This window comes from Protomyctophum bolini (assembly GCF_963924005.1).
Source record: "Protomyctophum bolini genome assembly, chromosome: 10".
NCBI lineage: Eukaryota > Metazoa > Chordata > Actinopteri > Myctophiformes > Myctophidae > Protomyctophum > Protomyctophum bolini.
The window spans coordinates 17,368,955-17,389,028 of NC_137871.1; the positions used below are offsets into that span (position 1 = coordinate 17,368,955).

General features: G+C 44.1%; 2 protein-coding genes across 5 annotated transcripts in view; both read right to left on the minus strand.

Moving 5' to 3' along the window:
* Window positions 1–20,074, minus strand: part of LOC308322188 (protocadherin beta-7-like) — a gene marked incomplete at both ends in the record, with an annotated part of 175,041 nt that overhangs the window by 28,458 nt on the left and 126,509 nt on the right. The gene's annotated exons all lie outside the window — the stretch shown is intronic.
* LOC308322088 (protocadherin alpha-C2-like) overlaps window positions 1–20,074 on the minus strand; it is a 117,478-nt gene that overhangs the window by 18,442 nt on the left and 78,962 nt on the right. For 3 of the 4 annotated variants that reach the window (XM_080773285.1, XM_080773286.1, XM_080773284.1), the window contains exon 2: window positions 1,596–1,660. In XM_080773285.1, the coding sequence (XP_080629411.1) occupies window positions 1,596–1,660 (65 nt within the window). Of the gene's footprint in view, window positions 1–1,595; window positions 1,661–5,869; window positions 8,699–20,074 lie in introns of those variants that run through there. The other variant, XM_080773283.1, reaches the window with a different exon arrangement.

The following is a 20,074-nucleotide window of genomic DNA, read 5'->3' on the forward strand; positions in this document are numbered from 1 at the left end:
CAGAAAGTAGTTTTTTGCCACTCAGTAGGCGTTCCTGCATAACTTCCTGGTTTGATGATGATGCCACACGCATACCCTCTATACAGTAGAGGGTACAGTAGAGGGACCCCCACACAGTAACTCTGTCATTTCTCAACCGTTTCGGACGCGGGGCGGCTGGCCGGAATTGGGCTGGCCCCCTTGGCACCCCACCCCCCACCCCCACACAGAGTTGCACCACTCACTTCACACGGATGTGATTTTTGTATCCATGAAACAACCATTTAGCTTGTGAGGACCAGCTGCAAATGTTCTAGTTCTCAAATATTACTACTTGTGGGGTAATTTAGCCCTCACATGTGTAGTAATACAAATGAGCACACTACCATTGTCTCAATTACAATATGAGCACAGTGTGCACACTCTCTATCTCTCTTACACACGCAATCCTCTGCTGACCCATGCCTATAAAGGCAGACGTTGTTTAACTGAAAGATGCGAAAGTGACATTCACTCTGTCATCTCGCATTGGCACTCATGTTTGCCACAATGCTTATATAGCCACGAGGCAAGTAGGCAAGTCTTTATGTGTGTGTTTGTGTGCACATGAGTAGTGTGTGCATGCGAGCTAGAGAAAGGGGCAATGAGAGATGACCTACTTCTGTTTTTCCCAATGGAGGAACTGATTGGACTCAGTCAATGACATCATTGGGGGGGGCAACGTCTGGTCTTGTTCCTTCGACTAGCTCCAACTTGTTAAACCTGCACTGCTCGTTAACTTTGCTCCTATCTGTATGTTTGTATGGCCCTTGACTGATCTCACAGCCAGTATAGTGACCCAGTGGCTCATGGGTAATGTAATCTCTGTTGTTGTGATGTGAATACCCACCTGGCTTCCTCCTCTCCGCACTTTGCTGACCCCCAGACCAATCCCCTGTCCCTCCCTTGGGCCATCTCTCCATTTGTCTAATGGCCAAGCTGGAAGAGTCCTGTCTCAATGTTTCAATCTCCTCACAATCTAGCTCTCTCATTATGCTCATGTCATATTTTGCAGTTGTTTTCAATGCTTGATCTAAGGCCTCAATTTGTAACTACGACTCGTTATTTTTTAGATGCATTTTCATTATTGTACTGCACAGATAACTATTTTTTGCCTAAAGGCAAGACATTAGGAATTATTTCTCCTCGAACTCTGATTGTATAGTATACACTGTATACAGTGCAGAACTGACATAGAGATAAGATAGGACCTGAAGTCTGCTTGGCAATATGCAGATGTGAAGATATTGTAGATAGATTAAACAGGTTTCACTGGATATTCTGTGTAAATAACAGTGTAAATAACAGCGATAATGCTTCCTCTCTGATGGACAATTTTGATAATGATTTGCCATGATGTGAGAGTCTGCAGGGGTCTAGGTCGAGGTGAATGAGTATGTCAAAAGACAAGTCATCAGCATCATTTATATATTAAATCAAAATGTGAATGTTGGAGAGTATCTGCAAGAGTTACTGATGATAAAACATATAGAAAAGAGTGAATACATTGTGATTTGTGAATTTTAAACAAAAGTATATGGTGGAGAAGAGTGATATATGAGATGTTTATTGCTTACCTCTGCATGACACCTCCTGCTCTCAGGGAGGCCGAGTATCGCCAGTCTTGGCTCGGTAGCTTGGGCTGCAAGAGAGAGTAGAGTGATAAGGACTGAGTCTTAAGTACTACAAGAGATCACAAAGCCAAAACCCAATACCGTCTCATTAAGTCATAGGGAGAACCGCAAGGGCATATTATGGGCAGATCACACACACACACACACACACACACACACACACACACACACACACATGGTAACAGCTTGCATCTGCCTGTGGAGAAAAGTAAGTGATGAGCTGAAACGTGTAGCTCTGCTCCTTCTCCTCCCACTCCACACTCCTTCTCCTCCTCCCTCCCCACCCCCTCCTCCAGCTCCTTTGAGGAAGGATGACTTTGAAATATCTCACTCCTCCGGCCCACTGACTCTGTCTCTGTGACACATACAGCAGGCCCCCAGGCTACCCGTCAGAGTTAGTCTACTCAGGGTCGAGATGGTACCATCCGTTACCATGGAGACCCAGCGGAACTCTCATACCGCTGCATGTGTAGATGGACTTCCATTAGAGATTGCAGCTGTCCGTATGTCCTCGGTTCAAGGACATTGTCATAACAAAATCACAATTTTATCACACCGCAGATAATCTACCCTAAAACCTTTTACAACAACAAGCTGGATTTACCTCAATCAAATTGTTGAAAACTAGTTTAATTCAATTTTGTCCTCACTCCATTCTGCTCATTGGACCACTTATTCGTTCTAAACATTTTTCCTCCTTTCGTCAAATCAAACCCTTTCGTGCTATTGTCACACTACATGCCTCGGTTAGTCTGACAGATTTGACAGGGTTAAAAGGGGAAGGGTGGAGAAGAGGTCAGCATCATAACAGAGCAGAGACAGACATTGCTGTCTGGTGACATCTTTCTTTGACATCGCAATATGCTGGCGATAGCTCAGCGTCAATGGAGTTTCAACAATGAAGGCATAAAGATATACAAATAAAACATGGCACACGTGGATGGTAATTAAATAAAACCCAATGAATGTGGCCAAAATACTGAAATTCATTGGTGTGTGTGTGTGTGTGTGTGTGTGTGTGTGTGTGTGTGTGTGTGTGTGCTCATTGTTGTTTACCAAACCATAGATGAGATTGCATTTGAACTGATCACATCTCAAACCACTAACAGAGATAAGCCGTTGTGACTGTGAACCAACAAGAATACAAAGTTACGAAATTAAGTTTTCACACCAAACAGTTGATATGTGACCCATTTCCTTTCCAATCAACAGGACAGATGTCTCCATCTTGCTGAGGCAGAATCGACCTCTGCATATCCACAGTAGACATTCATCAACCTGAAATCCAATATTTGGTCCTAATGAAAGTAGCCTGGTATCCCACAAGGAGCCATTCAGCATATTGTCCACTGGGACACCGAACAGAACAGAAGAAACCCAGATCACCACTACATAAGAATAGAAAGATGTGCATATATACTGTATAATATATGATCAGAATGTTTGTACATACTGTACATTTTAGGTGAATAAAGGCTACCAACCCAATGTACTTTATAATCCAAAGTAATATGATATATACCGGTAGTAGTTCAAAATATGAAGAAATCTGCTTCAACAGCATTTGCTGCATCTGCTTTGGCACAATGGTGACCGAAGGGAGACCGCTCTGCTCGGCCATATGGTGCATGTGCATAGAGCTAAATGAGAACAGACTACCACTGCAGGTTAGAAAACAAACATCTGGAACCAAAACGTGTCCGCAGTCTGAAATTCTCCCGCAAGAGAAGCAACACAAGTGCACATTTATGCGAGAAAATACAGTCATAGTAAAACATTCAGCCATACATACATTATGAGGAATTCATCAATTAGGGTTAACCACGTGAACCCTAGCATCCTGATTCTGGGGTGATCAATGTTCTGCGAAAATAGCAGATCTACAAGCTCGAAGCATATTACAACGTGATGCGTTGTGAGCTTGTAGATCTGCTATTTTTGGCAAATATATTTGGTGTAGAGGGGAAATGGTAGGGGGCCTATTGCCTATAGACCCATAGGGGACTCTGGTCATTAAGTACACTGCAGGTTTGAGTGTATAGTGGTTCATTTAAATAAATACATAAACATAAAAACAGGGATAATGAGAGAACTCTTTTCCGCTTTGAGGGTCTAAACAAGACCCTGGATTTGGCGTCTCCTCTCTCCTTTGTTTCCCTCCCTCCTTCTCTGCCTCCAAGTGGACACCCATCGCATGGATACAGAGCTCACACCTTCGCCATCAACACGTTGTCCAATCACTTTGCATCCCCCACCTCATACACTCTGATAGAACCAATCCGGGAGAGGTTCAAAGAAACGCGTCGCTGCGTGCCAGTTAATTACATAGCGAGAACACACATGACTGGCATTTAATGAGGGAAATGCCAGGGGATAAGGGAACAGGACCTACATATTATTTTAGTTCCCCTTTTACATTGTCTCTATCTATCCATTTTCCTACACTAGGCTAGAGGGCTAACACATTCTTTACATAAATATCACTCGTATACAATACTAGTATTGTATACAAGTTTTGTCTGTCAAAACCACATACAAGCAACAGAAGTTCAAGAATAGTTCAAATAAATACAGCCGAACCGAATCATATCAGTTGATGTGATTGATTGCTGTATGCCAGTGTTGTGCACAATGTGCGAAAATAGCTGCTCTACAAGCTCAATGCACTGCGATATGACACATTGGGCTGTATTTTGCGTGTCTTAAGTACCAGGTCTTATTACCTAACTTGAGTAAACTAAAGACCTGGAGGCGTGATCAATGCTCTTTGGCCACTCAGAATAGCCAAATGGCATTGATCACGCCTCCAGGTCTTTAGTTTACTCAAGTTAGGTAATAAGACCTGATACTTAAGACACGCAAAATACAGCCCATTATGTCACACATTGTGAACTTGTTCATCATTTTTGCCTATTCCACAAATATGGATACCAGGTGGTTAAAAAGACTCTGATCATTTCTGCAACCTCGCCCCTTCCATAGCTCTATGGCTCATTGTTGTGAGCCAGAGAGAAGTATATGACCTGAGGGTCAGCAGACAGGGGTCTCTTAGGGGTTCCGCACACAAAGAAGAGGCTCAGTGGCGACCGCGCCTTTGCTGTCTCAGCCCCCCCTCTGTGGAACAGAATTCCCCTCGCGGTTAGGTCTGCGCCCTCCGTTGAGTCTTTTAAATCACAACTTAAAACATTTTTATATTCACAAGCCTTTGCACCACCGACATGATCCTGCACCTTTCCCTTTAGATTATTCTGTATATGCCTGTTGTTTTATTATTGACATATTCTGCACTGTATTGTATTGTATTGTTTTTAAATGTGCTATATACATTTGATTTGATTTGAGGGGGATTTCTGTGCAGTGTGACTGGCATCTCACTAAGCTGGTTGAGGGCTACTACATCAATGTACATGCTTCCCCTCTGTCCAGTGAGGACCAAAGGGCTGCCCAGCTGCACACTGGACCAGGACAGTGTGACACATGTAGACCACAGTTGACCAATATGACTGACTATGTGAGGTCACAAGGGCATGGTATACTGAAGCTCTTCGGAGAGCAACACAACATTCTGAGATGTTGTGTTTCAAGTAGACCAAACCTACTGGTCTTAAAAGCAACAAATTAGTATTTACTGAAAAGTCTCAGAAATATGTAGCTTTCCATATAAATAAAGTCAAAGAGGGAGTATGAAATAATGGAATATACAGTACATGACAATTGAGAAAAGCACATCAACCTTCATCAGAAACAAACAACAGCTCTCTAGAAAGCCAGACATGATGCATGCACACACACACACACACACACACACACACACACACACACACACACACACACACAAGCAAAATACAGCTCCAACAGAGAGCTGCTATTATGCTGCAGCTGTATCCCATCTTTGAAGTATTAACAAAAAAGACATGTGAGAAACAGTGTATAGGGAAAAGCAGGGTGTGGCAATTCAGAATATTCAAAATAAATGTATCTAAAGAACCTTAATTTAAAAGAAGCAATGTGACCAACAGTACCAATGAAAGCCCTCTGCAGCTTCGGAGCGTTAAATGCCAACCACTATCACACCAGCAAGCAACCTCTCTCCATGCAAGATATCTAAACACAGTTCACTTGTTCCCGCTGATCTCCCGTGCCAGCTGTAGCCTTAAAGGTTGAGAGGCACTGTTAAGTGACAAACATACAGAGAAACCAGGCAAAGATAAACACACCTGAATGGCAGTGGCATCTGGCATGCTGAGCCGCCGTACAAACATCTGGCTGTGCCCACTCTGGCTGGTGACATAGCCCGAGCCCCAGGTGCCACTGTGGGGCCGGCCTGTGTTGTAGAACATAAAAGTGTCACTCCCTGACGTGGCAGTCAGGCATGTCTTATAACAGTACGTTTTGGTCAAGGACCCATTGCCCCGCACTTCAATATAGTGCGGCTCCACTTTGAGGTCGCGGCGAAGCGCCACATTGTTGCCGGGTTGCCCCCCTCCAGCACCTACGCCGCCTCCTCCTCCACCTCCAGCCCCACCTCCAGCTCCTCCTCCACCCACCGAGGTGCCCCCTTCCGGTACACTCTTCTTGGACACACAGCACGGGGAGCAGGAGCCGGGCTGGGTGCAGTAGGCATGGCAACGTACGATGGCCAGCACGAAAATAGTGACCAGGAAGACGAAGGTGGTGGCGCAAAGGGCGATAATGAGGTAGAGGGTGACATCAGAAAACATTCGGGGACTGTGGGGCCTGATGATACGCTTGGGGTCAGGGACCAATTTTGGCAGCAACTCCATGACGTGCACATGAACGGTGGCGGTGGAGGAGAGTGGGGGCAGGCCGTGGTCGTGCACCAACACCGTCAGCGAGAACGAAGTGGCGTTGTCCTCAACGACTCGCCGTGTGGTACGGATCTCACCTGTGTGCTCATGCACCTTGAACAGGTCCAGGTCTGCGTTAGTCTGTTCCAAAGCATACAGCAGCCAGGCATTCTGCCCCGCATCACCATCCCATGCCACCACCTTGGTCACCAACACTCCTGCCTCTGCAGTCTTCATCAGGGTCTCTGTGGTGCGTGTCCCATTGGCAGGTGGGTGGACGATTCTGGGCACATGGTCATTCTGGTCCATGATGTAAACATAAACGGTGGCCACACGACTGAATGGGGGCACGCCATTGTCTTGGGCTTTGACCTGGAAGTGAAATTCCCTCAGCTTCTCAAAGTCAAATGATCGAAGGGCATAGGCCTCACCTGTGTCAGGCCTGATGCTGACATAGCTGGCCACAGGGATGCCATGGTTGTTGTCATTTATGACGGTGTAAGTGATTCGCGCATTCTCCCCAACGTCAACATCTGTGGCCTTCACAACACACAGGGAGGCACTGGGAGTGTTGTTCTCTGGGACATACACAGTATATGATGTTTGCTCAAAGCGGGGCGGGTTGTCATTCACATCTGCCACGTTCACTTTGAAGGTCATGTGAGAGGAAAGTGCCGGGATGCCTCCGTCGATGGCAATGACTGTGACGTTGTAGGAGGATATGGTCTCCCTGTCTAGGAAGGCAGAGGTGATAATGGTGTAATGGTTCCGGAAGGATTTGATCTTAAAGGGAAGGTGAGGCATTATCTCCAGTGTCACCTGTTTGTTTGGTCCATGGTCACGATCAAACACACTGATCAGTGCTACAACCGTGTTGGCTCGAGCATCTTCGCGTACTGGAGTGAACAGTGAAGATAACACAATTTCTGGAATGTTGTCGTTCACATCCAAAACTTCTACCACCACTTTACAGTGCACTGGTACTGCTGCTGCACCCCTGTCCATTGCCTGTATGTACATTTCATAGGAATTCGTCTCTTCATAGTCTATATTGTTTTTTACCCGAATTTCGCCTGTGTTGGTGTCCATAGAAAACATCTCTCTGACCCTTTCAGGTGTGTGACTACTGAAGGAATAAAAAACATCCCCGTTGGAGCCCTCATCAGGATCCGTTGCATTTAACTTGATCACCATTGCGCCCCTGGGCGAGTTCTCTGACAGTTTCACTTTGTAAACAGAGCTGTCAAACGCTGGCACATTGTCATTGGAATCCAGGACACGCACGTTAATTATGGCTGTGCCAGTGCGCTGCGGTGTGCCTCCGTCTACTGCCGTCAGGATTAGCTGATGAGAAGGCGTTTGTTCACGGTCAAATGGCTTTTTAAGAATGAGCTCAATGTGCTTACTGTTGGCAAAAGGTTTGATGGAGTCGAGCGCAAGGTGGTCGTTTGGGCTGAGGCGGTACTGCTTCACCGAGTTGGAGCCGTCGTCCGCGTCCTGTGCGCCTTCGATGGGGAACCGGGACCCGGTGAGAACAGACTCTGAGACCTCAAGCTGGTATTCATCTCGAGGGAATTGTGGAGAATTGTCATTTACGTCAAGAATCTCCACATCCACCTTGTGCACCTCCAGTGGGTTCTCAACTACCACCTCGATGTCCCGAGAACAGGTGCCACTGAATTCACAAATGGACTCTCGATCGATGCGGTCACTCACCAGCAACTTCCCGGTGTTGTGGTTTATATTGAAATACCTCCGGCCGTGATCCGAAGTGATTCTGATGCGTCTGGTGGAAAGATTGTGTGGGTCCAGACCTAAATCACGTACAATGTCACCGACCACAGCCCCGTTCTCCAGCTCCTCTTGAATTGTGTACCGTATTTGTGCATTTGTAAGGCAGTGGAGTACAGACATCACCAAACAAAAATAAAAAGGCACATTCTTTCTCATGCAGTAACAGCATCGCACTGTCACAGCCATCGCAAGCAGGCAGGATTCGCAGACGGGCTGGAGAGATAGCTTTCCGCCTGTTTAGCTTGCTCTGCGTCCCCACCCGCCTCATCAAAAACGGGGGGAAAGTCCGTGCGTAACCTCGACTATGTGTTAGAGGAGCATAGCACCCTCTCCGTAAAACGTGTGTCGTTTAAAAGACAATTTGCTGTTGCATCCATGTTCTCCTTTGCCTGTGTTGGGCTAAGCTTGTTTTCTTCCTCTTCTCCGTAACAGACCCCTGCTTCCCTCTCGCTTTTCCTCCCCTCCCTGGCTCTCCCTCCCTCTTCCTGTGCGATGGTGTCTGTGGACTACGGGGGAGGGGGAGCCGCTCAACGATATACTGGCTGGCTGCATTTCAGCCTCTCCGCGAAAATAAGACAGAGTCACACTCATACTTTAAACAATATGCCGATAAAAAACGAGACAACTTAGGTATGGTTATCAAGCGATTTCTCATACTGCCTTAACTGAGTGTTCTTTCTAACACTCGGTAAACAGATAGGCTCAAGCTCATGTGCACACACAGATATGGCGTTTTTTCTGAGAGGATGCATGAAGTGCCACCGCCCTTTTCATTGTGTGCTGGGATACATTACCGAAAGATTAATGAACCACCCTGGCGATCACACTTCCCCATTTTATTGATCTAAACAACCAATTATTACCTCTAACGAAAGAGCTTTCTATAACGAAATATACATGTGTTGAAATGTCTTTATTTGAAGTGGGCTAAATGTGTCTGTATATATTTAAATTAACATACGCAGGCTACCACAAATAGATCACTGACTCAACTGTAAAACAAACCAGTGAAAAAACAATCATTACACATAGATCCAAACCATTCTATGGTTTGTTTTATTATTATTTCATTATTACATGTGCAGTAATGAGTATAGGTGTGATTATAATGGTCTTCAGCTACTGTAACTGTATTATTTAGCCCTTGCGATACCGTTGAAATTACTCTTTTCATTAAATGTCAGCACGATACCAGTTTGTGCTCCTTTGTGATCTCAATTGTGCAATGGACATTGTTGAACTTTTCATCACGTGGGTCACTGATAGGCCTACATCCTCCAGATGCAGACCCTCTCCATTATGTCACAACTAAACTGCTAGTCTGGTCTCTCCTCCTTGCAGACAGATATACATGAATTTGCCTCCGAAAGAGCCCCCCCACACACACGCACGCGCGCGCACACACACACACACACACACACACACACACACACACACACACACACACACACACACACACACACACACACACACACACACACACACACACACACACACACACACACACACACACACACACACACACACACACACACACACACACACACACACGTGTTATGTAGATCATAGCCTGCCCTATAGCTTAGGCCTATGTATGGGTGCTGCCGAGTTGCTTGGTATTTTGAAATAGGCCTATATCTATTAAGAGGACCTATAGGACTCCAGCTTCTACAGCGTCATTAACTGTCATTGTAAAAATCTCAGTTGAGAACATGCACATAATCATTCACTGACATAATCATATAGCAGACCAGGGGGAGGGTTCTGCTGTGCTGTGTCTGGTCGCAGGTGCGGTCAGGCTATGTGGTTAAATGGCCAATGGCTCTTCTCCTAATTACTACAGTCTCTGAACCCATGTACTTTAATTAAATCCCAATTTGGATTTGATTGCACTAGGAGGGCATGTACACACAATCAGCACAGAGAGACAGGGGTAATCTTTTGAGATGCCTAATTTCATCTCTACACAGAAACATGTCATGGGAAAAAATAATGAATAGAAAAAGCAGCCTGGGGAGCAAATCCTTCCCTCAATAACATATCTTCTTTGTTGCCATGATATGACACATTATATTAAATTGATCCGTTTTAATCCTAAAGTTGTGGATCACTTATCATGTCAGTGCACTTGTCATGAAAATCTGCCCATCCTTTCTCTAATATTGTAATCTTTTTCAGCCAAAATCATCTGCCAGGGCACTCTACTGAGCATTCATGAAGTTTTGTGAAAATCTGTGTAGCCTACTATACCCCCACATCATCACACGCACACGCACACACACACACACACACACACACACACACACACACACACACACACACACACACACACACACACACACACACACACACACACACACACACACACACACACACACACACACACACAATATTAATGTTAAAAACTTTTACATTATTTCAGCTGCATGGTATAGACCTGCGTGCTATATTTGAAAAAGAAGAAAAAAATTAAAACATGGTACAATATCTTCTACTTTCATTTTCACTTATGCCATAGAGTGGGATATACAGTTTTTTTTTAAAGTTAAACAATATAGTGTTTGCCCCTGTGTCATCGTGAATCACCCGTGCCACTGGATCATGATGTACATTGTACACTCTCCATCCAAACTTCCTTACCCTAGCTACAACTGTCACTATTTGCCGGCCTGCCTATGGCAATCAGAAAGGCCAGGATATGAGAAAAGATAATGATAAAGAGAGGCCATAATAGGACTTTGCCATTGCATATTAAAGCTTTGCTGGATTGGAATTCTGCATATCGGACTCCGGCTCACACTAAAGGTCCCCAAAGTAAACACTGAAATGGTGACAACAGCATTTTTGTTTTAATGACCCCCCACAGGGGGGTTTGATTACAGACCTACAGACCTAGTTATCTGCAATTGCTTTTAAACGTGTTGTACCACACGGAACGTTTATTTTGTTTAGTTTTAATCATTGATGTGAATATTGATGTGAAAATGAAATTGTGTGATGTATCTCAACGACATTGCAAATGAGGGCAACCTCAATCAATGTCTTTTGAGATTAAATAAAGGTTTGAATGAAAAAAACATATATCCATAAATGGGTGTGATGGCTGCACGCAAATTAAGCGATTTATTCTTTTGAGCCACTGTGATAAAAAAAGGCGTCAGATATACATGTGGGCTGCACGCTACAGCAACTGACATTCAGCAGATTTGCCCAGTGACACGTACAGTACCTCCACACACAACGACTGGAAAGAAGGATGAATAGAGGAGACTTGTTTTCATGTCAATTACATGAGCTCTACCATCTGCTCTCTATTGTTTGTCTCACGGCTTGCCCCATATCTCTCTCTCTGTATGCCGTCTCTCCTCAACCATAGCCTAAATCAAGGGCAGGTAACAAACAGTTCTCTATGCACATACCTGTTAGAATCACACCCATCTGTTCTAGTGTTAATTGTGTGCCACAGAACTGTGTGGATTGTTTCATTTTTTCACTCAAGGGGTTTCAGATTAAGTTATCTCCCTCCGCAGGATGACAGACAGACACCTGTTATGATTAAACAAGCATTTGCGTCACAGACCTAAGCCTCTGCTGCTCCATAATTCACTTTATTTTCTGCCTTTGCTGAAACCTCCACAGGTTCACTCTTAATAACCCGTTTCCAGCTCTTCCCCTTCATTTCTCTTGACCTCTATAGCTTTTTTTACAATAGATACATGAACACAGAATTTTACTGTGCACCCAAACAATGGGACAGCTGGTCCAGTTTTGTGAAGAACACTTTTAAGGAGTAGTGAAAATAGCCACATTGTGATGCCATCTATTTTCACTATATAGTTTTAGTCCCAGGGAGACATACATATATGTCTCCTTTTGGTCTCAAGCTAAAAGGTTTGGGTACCACTGTTCTAGTCTACAGCTCTGTAGCCCTACTGACACAGTAAAACATATAGTTTACTCCCTGAGTGTGAAAATAGACCCAAATGACCAGGTTTTGGGAGTCAAATGAACACAAAGAATTTAACTTTTTGTCATTCTCTCAGTTTATTTCCCCCCTCCCTCATCCACCGTTTCTACTCCCTCCACTTCTCAGTTTCTGGTGAGTCTCACACACCCACTGTTCAAATTGAACACTGTGTTGACTGGAGGGCACACAAAGTTCTTAAGTGGCTTAGTTTGTGACCGAAACAGACAGGGATGGAGAGAGATATATGAGAGAGAGAGAGAGAGAGAGAGAGAGAGAGAGAGAGAGAGAGAGAGAGAGAGAGAGAGAGCAAAATGGAAAGCAATTTAGCTCTAAACAGAGAATACACAGTAGCAGAACACTTGAGCACAGTTACTGACCCAAAACTAAGGAAAACATTAACTCGATATAGACAGACAGACAGACAGACAGACAGACAGACAGACAGACAGACAGACAGACAGACAGACAGACAGACAGACAGACAGACAGACAGACAGACAGACAGACAGACAGACAGACAGACAGAGCTCTGACTCGTAGCTGCTTGCACGAGAGGATCTTTTCACCTTAAGAATATTAATGACCTTCTCCATATTCATTGAACAAGATGGTCACCATATTAATAACCCACCCTTCACTATGACTCTCTCTCATTAAAGCTGTAATAGGTTCCACTCTAAAAGCCATTCGTACTGCCTGCCTCAAGTGTCTGTTATGCCATGTGGAATGCCATGTGGAACCTCCAACCCCACCACCACCCTCAAGGCCCATTTTCCCTGAGTCATGTCCCAGACTGCAGAGATCCACCAAGAAATGGATCACGTGCAGCCTGCATGGATGAATCAAGACTTTGCCTGTAATTCAGTTACACAATATAGGGCAATCTTGCAGAGTTGTTGGCACACATTCCCCCATAGAATACAACCTCGTCAGCTGTATCACTCTCTGTTCAGATATAGAAGACAAACTGGAAATGACAGGGGACAAATAAATGTGACTACCAAATCATTTTTAAATCAGTTATCACACATTCCCACTAGTAATAAGTGTATTGCAAGGGGAAGAATGGTTAACTTTTCTTCCTTTATTTACCCAGGGTATAGTAGCTGAGCACAAGTGCTCAATTTCAACAACGCCCTGCACATAGAAACACACAGACAGACACACACACACATTAAAACCTGGGAGCTAACTAGTACAACCTCAGTCTTATACTGTTGGCCACTAAGCAGCTCCACTGGAGCAGTTGGGGGTTCAGTGCCTTGCTCAAGGGCACTTCAGCGGTGTTCGGTGAGTGATGACCAATCACTTCCGGCAACCTTTCGGCAACAAGGGCGCTCCTCTAACCCTTAGGCCACCGCTGCCCCACAAACTTAGGCTACTTAGCCTACTACTATACAACATATTTGTTAACCCTAACAGACAAATAGGTTATCATATACCAGCAGTAGAGGAGCCAAGCATATTGGGCTATCAGTACTAGTAGTAGGCTAGGCTTGTATTATTTGAATCCACATATAAAATATGTTCTATCTGTAGAGAGAGAGAGAGAGAGAGAGAGGAGAGAGAGAGAGAGAGAGAGAGAGAGAGAGAGAGAGAGAGAGAGAGAGAGAGAGAGAGAGAGAGAGAGAGAGAGAGAGAGAGAGAGAGAGAGAGAGAGAGAGAGAGAGAGAGAGAGAGAGAGAGAGAGAGATTGCAGGCTGTTGTGTGGGTGGACAGCTAATTGCAGTGTCTGTGGTGCCAGGAAAGTGCTATACAATAAATCTATACAGACAGTGGGGCAATCAAATTATAACACAGGAGACAGCTTGGACTATCAGTCTTGTGCATAATTCATTATTCTGAATATCAGTGTTAATTTCATAATCTTTTGCTATTTGATCATATTAATTAATATATCACCACAGCCTGAATTAACACTGTCTAGACCTATCAGAGAAGTATATAGACCTATCACAAATATGACAATGGATTGGTGCCCCAGGAACGACAAATCTATATTTTGGGAACTATGCGATAATGAACTATTACTGCCGAATTAAAAATGAGTGATTTAAAAAATGTAGTGAAAAGAGAAGGAGAGGCAAGATGCATGAGTGGGTGAAGAGGTGGAGCAGACAGTGAAATTGGTCCCTCTGTTGGTATAAAATGTGTAGTACAAGTGAAGCATAGATTATACTGCATGTGATTATCCCACATTGGCTGTGTGCAATGCACAACCCTCTCCATACTCTAAGCCGAGTCAGCATTGAAACTTGATCTCAACATGCTGTGTGAGAGAGAGGGAGGAGAGATAGATTGACAGAGAGAAAGAGCGAAGACAGAGTGCACAGCAGTCATTTAGATGCTCCCATTTCCAATACAATGACTGTGAAGGGAGGGATATAGAGCAAGGCCCCCTCCAGAGGAGAGATGAGAAACAACAGAAATCATGGAAAGAAATATCGAACAGACAATGCAGCTCTGTCAGTTCAAGGACAAGTCCTGTATTAGAGCATTACTAATTGAAAGAAGCAGGAACAAGATCTTGATGGGAGCACTACATGTTATGCCTCATAGTAAACAACCACACCCTGAAAAGATAAATCTATAAAAGGAGCCACGTTGAAACACATATACTGTATGACCCACTTACACGCAATACGCATCACCTATGCAACACCTATGTGAGCACAGGACTGAAGTTCGTCGCAGTATATCAACCTAACAAACTATAGATTTGAGAGATCAGGCCAAGCTTGTTTGTCCTGGACCACTCCCCGAAATGAGGTCATCCTATCTGGGTGAGTATGACACAACACACGTCCCACAGCCTCTCTCTCTCTCAGTGACTATGGAGCATCATATTTTAATCTCAATTCATGTATCACAATGTCACCCTCCATAAATAAACTCTAGATCGATATGTAAAGTATAGACAATGACCAATGGTCCTCATCAGTGATTCGATATTAAATTAAAAACAGGATAACACTAAGTTAATTTTCTCATTCATCATATTTGTCAGGATATTGAAAATACCCGACCCTGTCTGTGAAATGAATTACCGCCCTGCTGCCTTTTTAGTGTTGTATATTACAAGTGTATTAAAATATTTCTATGATAGCTATCAATCATTTGGTATGAGTAGATATCCATATTTGTTTCAAATGTTAGACATTAGTATGGGAGAAAACAACATTCTGTGTTGCAGTGTGGTAATAATCATTATAGCCAAATACAAATGCATGTCTGCATCCATAGGCTACGCTGTCTCATTATTAGGTTGGACATGCAAAGTAACTTTCCTTCATAAAATTTCCCATGCAAAGTCCCATGCAAATAATAATCCCTTTACCCAGGTGTAAACTACACAGTAGGACAGAGTGGATTCTCTGGGTGACTTTGTTTGTGTCTGTCCCTTGCGTATTTCCTTTTCAAGCTAAAGGGCATGAAAGGACTAAAAGCAGCGTAAATCCCTCCCCACAGGTTCATGAGAGTGTTAACCAGTGCCTCGGCTGCCTGTGCATAAATCAAACAGATTCTTGCTGTGGCGGTAAACAAAGCTATCAGGAGGAGCAGGCAGGCTTTGAGTGTGTCCCTCTTTGGATCATCTCTGTACGGGATGGGACCCGCCGTTCTGAGCATGACAAAGCTAATCTAGAGACAGCAACAACACCCGACACTGCAGAGAGGAACTGCGGTCGGAGGAGGAGGACATGGTGGGAAAAGGGGGGAGGGTGGCTGCAGATAAATTCTGTCTTTTATCTGTGACCAAATGTAAGCTCCTGCCGGGAGTGTTCCTCCTCGACATGTTTTTATTCACCATCTCTCGCTCTCAGCATGCAGCTCCCATTTTCTCACCACCTCCCCACATCATGTTCAAGGCTTGCTGTATCTGCATATAACCATCTCCTTCCTCCAAGTCAGTTTGCTTTATGCTCATTATCTCACTCACACGACCCGTTGCACACTTCCTCTCCCTTTCACACAATACTGCAGGCTACTCTCCTGCTGGTTGTTAAGGGTTGTACATCTGTCTTTCCATCTATCTCTTCCTTTCCGAATGCCTCGATCTCCCCACTCTCTTTCTTACTCTCTCTCTCTTGCTATATCTCACATCACCACCCCTCTCTTGTTCTATTGTCTCCTTTTGCTTTCCCTCTCTCTCTCTCTCTCTCTCTCTCTCTCTCTCATTGTGTCTGTGTGCTTTCCTTCCTACATCCCATGGTCTGATATTGAGGTGGATTTCTGGGTGGGGGTGGGTGGATGCTAACCCATGCACAGCTCTCTGAGACTGGTACATCATTTGACTGCTGGTCTCCATGGCAACCTCGGCTAGCAGAGCTTAACCTCTCTCTTTCTCACAAGGGACACGCCCTTGTATGAGGGGAAAACAGGAAGTGAACACAGATAATATGGCAGCGAGGGAGAGAGAAAGAAAAGGAAAGGAGAGGTGGGAAATAATTCAAGGAAGTAGGAAAGAATAAAGATTTATCTCCATAATCAGCTTACAGGGGATGACAACGTACGTCGTACATACAGCTGTGTTTAACCCATCCGAATGTGTACTACTCTACCAAAAGGTGAATGCACCCACTGCAGAAGTACAATACAGTTTAGACTGTGAAGCACTTAGCTGGGTGCCTCAACCAGGATAATGTATTTAGAGAATCAATAATTGAATGTATTTTGCAGCACTGAGGGCAGCAAAGCTTGAAGCTTTTAGTCGACTCGAGACAGACCCCATAGCCACAGCCATTATGTTATATGCACTGCTAAGAACTATGTCTCCTTTGTTGTGTAGACATATGGTAATGCATGCATTCTCAATAATGGAATGTTCTCGGAAAAACCCTTTCTAGGCTCAACAACATGCTTGCGGCCTCATAAAAATAAACTGACACAGACAGACAGACAGACAGTGACATGAGGGCTGCATGGATTAGCATCTCCACTTTATTCCCTTTGCACGTGTCCCAACCCATCGGTTTAGGTGTGAGCTTGTGATTGACAGTGGAGCTACCAGTGCTTTCAGCCCCACCCAGACGCAGAACAGGCATGCAAGAGCCGAGCTGAGCTGCGATGCCCCGGTACTGAAAACTCCCTGCTGCTGCTCCTGCTGCAGCAAAGAGCGGAAAATTACCGGCCCCTCCCCCTCTTCAAGTCACTTTCACAGGCACAGAGAACTGCAGCCCACACACAGGACACATACTGAACCACTCAAATGCATACAAACAGCTCTAGGCATTGTTTCAGGGACTACAATGACGGTGGCCAGCCCAGTATAGACTTTGGTAAATGCAAACCTATAAAACTAGCCTACAATGCATACTGCAGATTGAGAAGCACAGCATGCTGCCATGCTGAAACACACACTGACCCACTTACAAACCTCAACATCACCTACAATATGGAATGTCTATGTACAATATAGAAACCCTGAGTGGAGTTTTAGACACCTTATAAATTATAATGAATCAATCAAGCAAACAAAGATTTGACAGACCAGGCCGTGAATTGTTTAGGCTGAAGTACCACTCCCTGAAATGAGGTCATGTTATCATCTGGGTGACTATGACACAACACAAGTTCCACAGCCTCTCAAGTGATTATATCTCATGTGCCAATCTAATTTCACTCTGAAAATGAATCACAATCATGAGACCATGTATAAATATATGCTAGATTGATATTCAGAGAATGGACATGCATGCCATTAGCAATAGTTATGGCAATGTTGTGAAAACACACCGGTTGTCTTGTATGTTGTTATGTTGAATATATCTGTGTTGCCCTGACACACATTAAAGATGTTAACGCTAATATGTAAATGGCATGTCATGTCTACAGCAAACTCAGGCCAATAGCACACACGCCTAGAGAGATCGGCACTAATTCCCCATTACTCCTCTCAGCTGCTCCCCTTCCTCGGCAACACTATAGCAGGGTTAGTGGAGGGGGATGGGAGAGGAGGCTGACAGCATAGGAGAGGTAGAGAGAAAGAGAAGCAGGATTGAGGGGGTGTGACAAATCATGTACATGTATACATGTTTTCTGATCGTGAAGGACAAATAAGTGACACACACACACACACACACACACACACACACACACACACACACACACACACACACACACACACACACACACACACACACACACACACACACACACACACACCTCACTTATGTGTTGCAGGTGAAACAATTTGACAATGTTTAAAATATTATAATGTTATTGTATAGGATGGAATGGGGGCTGGGGAAAAGAAGGGGATGTGAAGTAATAGAGCAGTGACAATGACAGCCGTGAGAAATGGGAGGACAGAATGTAGGGCCATGGCTAGAGAAAAGAATCAAAGACAAACAGCAATGGCAGATTAGTCCAGATTATTCATGCTCTCAACTGTGATATAATGGGGTTTCAATGTGCTAAGCCTGCTGAGGGAACAGGACTGCAAGAAAAGCTAAGACAGAGGCCTATATATCTTTAACATATCAAGTTTGAACACAGATGGAAACATGGTAGATAGACTATAAGATTATTTTGCCACCTAAATAGTGATTAGTGTTTAGAGCACATAGCACATGCTTGTCTTCAGATTTCACAGAATAGCAAAACCACATAACATACCAAAATACAGAATAGGCCCTCATGATGACATTGAGAAAATAAATATTATAATCATTATATTATACTCAACACAAAAATAACGTTTCCACATTTATCTGTGACATAAAAAATAAGTTGACATGAGGATGATGAGGTTTATGACAAAGCTCATGTCATGACAAACTGTCATCCTACTATAAATGCACCACGTCTGTGTGTGTGTGTGTGTGTGTGTGTGTGTGTACGTACGGTTGTAATGCACGTAACTCGCCCCACCGACTACCAGTTCGACACACACGTTCCACACCCCCACAGGGAGTGCAGTGCCTGGTATCGAGTCTGTCCATGGTTCTCCAGAACCACTACAAAAGGTCAGGCTCTGCCAGTAGGCCTAATCAGCCTAAATCCCTCACCTGTGCAATTTCCAGCCTCTGCCTCAGCCAATTGATTGCCATGGCAACCACACACCTGGCAATTGATTACTTAACCAGTCCACTTTTCACAGTTTGCACTCTTCAGACACAGGCAGATACCGAGATCTCCATGTGGGACACAGGCAGACAGTAAAAATGGGTGCTGCTATTACAACAGGTATTGCATACTACAGATATCTCCATATAAAGTACTATGGCCACAAAAGGGACACAGACAGATAGTTAAAACGGGTGCTATGACAAGTTGACAACGGGTATTATTTGGTTCCCAAGTTGCATCGTTCCCAAGTAGGCCAGTGGCCGACGGGCACGTACAAGTCTAGTCATGGTCAACTCAAGCTTTCAGGGGTCAGAACACTTTCAGCACAATGGACAGCAACAGTCCCATTACAAGCAAGGAAAGCTACAGGCACACAAGACAGAGTTCAAATGCAGTAATACGTGAGAAAGGATTGTTTTGTTATCTCACAAACTACTAAAGATTATGTATTCCACTTGCATGAATGGGAATGGAGCTTGCAAATAGTTGCTTCTCAATAATTATCATGATTAAATGCTGGTACCATTTTTTTATCCACTGTCTGTGTCTCATAGGAGGGTTGTGGGCACTTCAGAAATGCACCTTTTTCAAATTTGATTTAATTTAAAATATATTTCGATTTGTATTAATGCAAGAACAATGCAGGCTTCCACTATAGCATGTTAACTTTCCAGGAATATAAAGCCTGGTTTCTGAACTGTCCACAGCCCTCTTCTGAGTCACAGATGGTACAATATTTAAAAAAGTAGTAGTGAGGACCAATTATATGAACATATAGGTTAAAA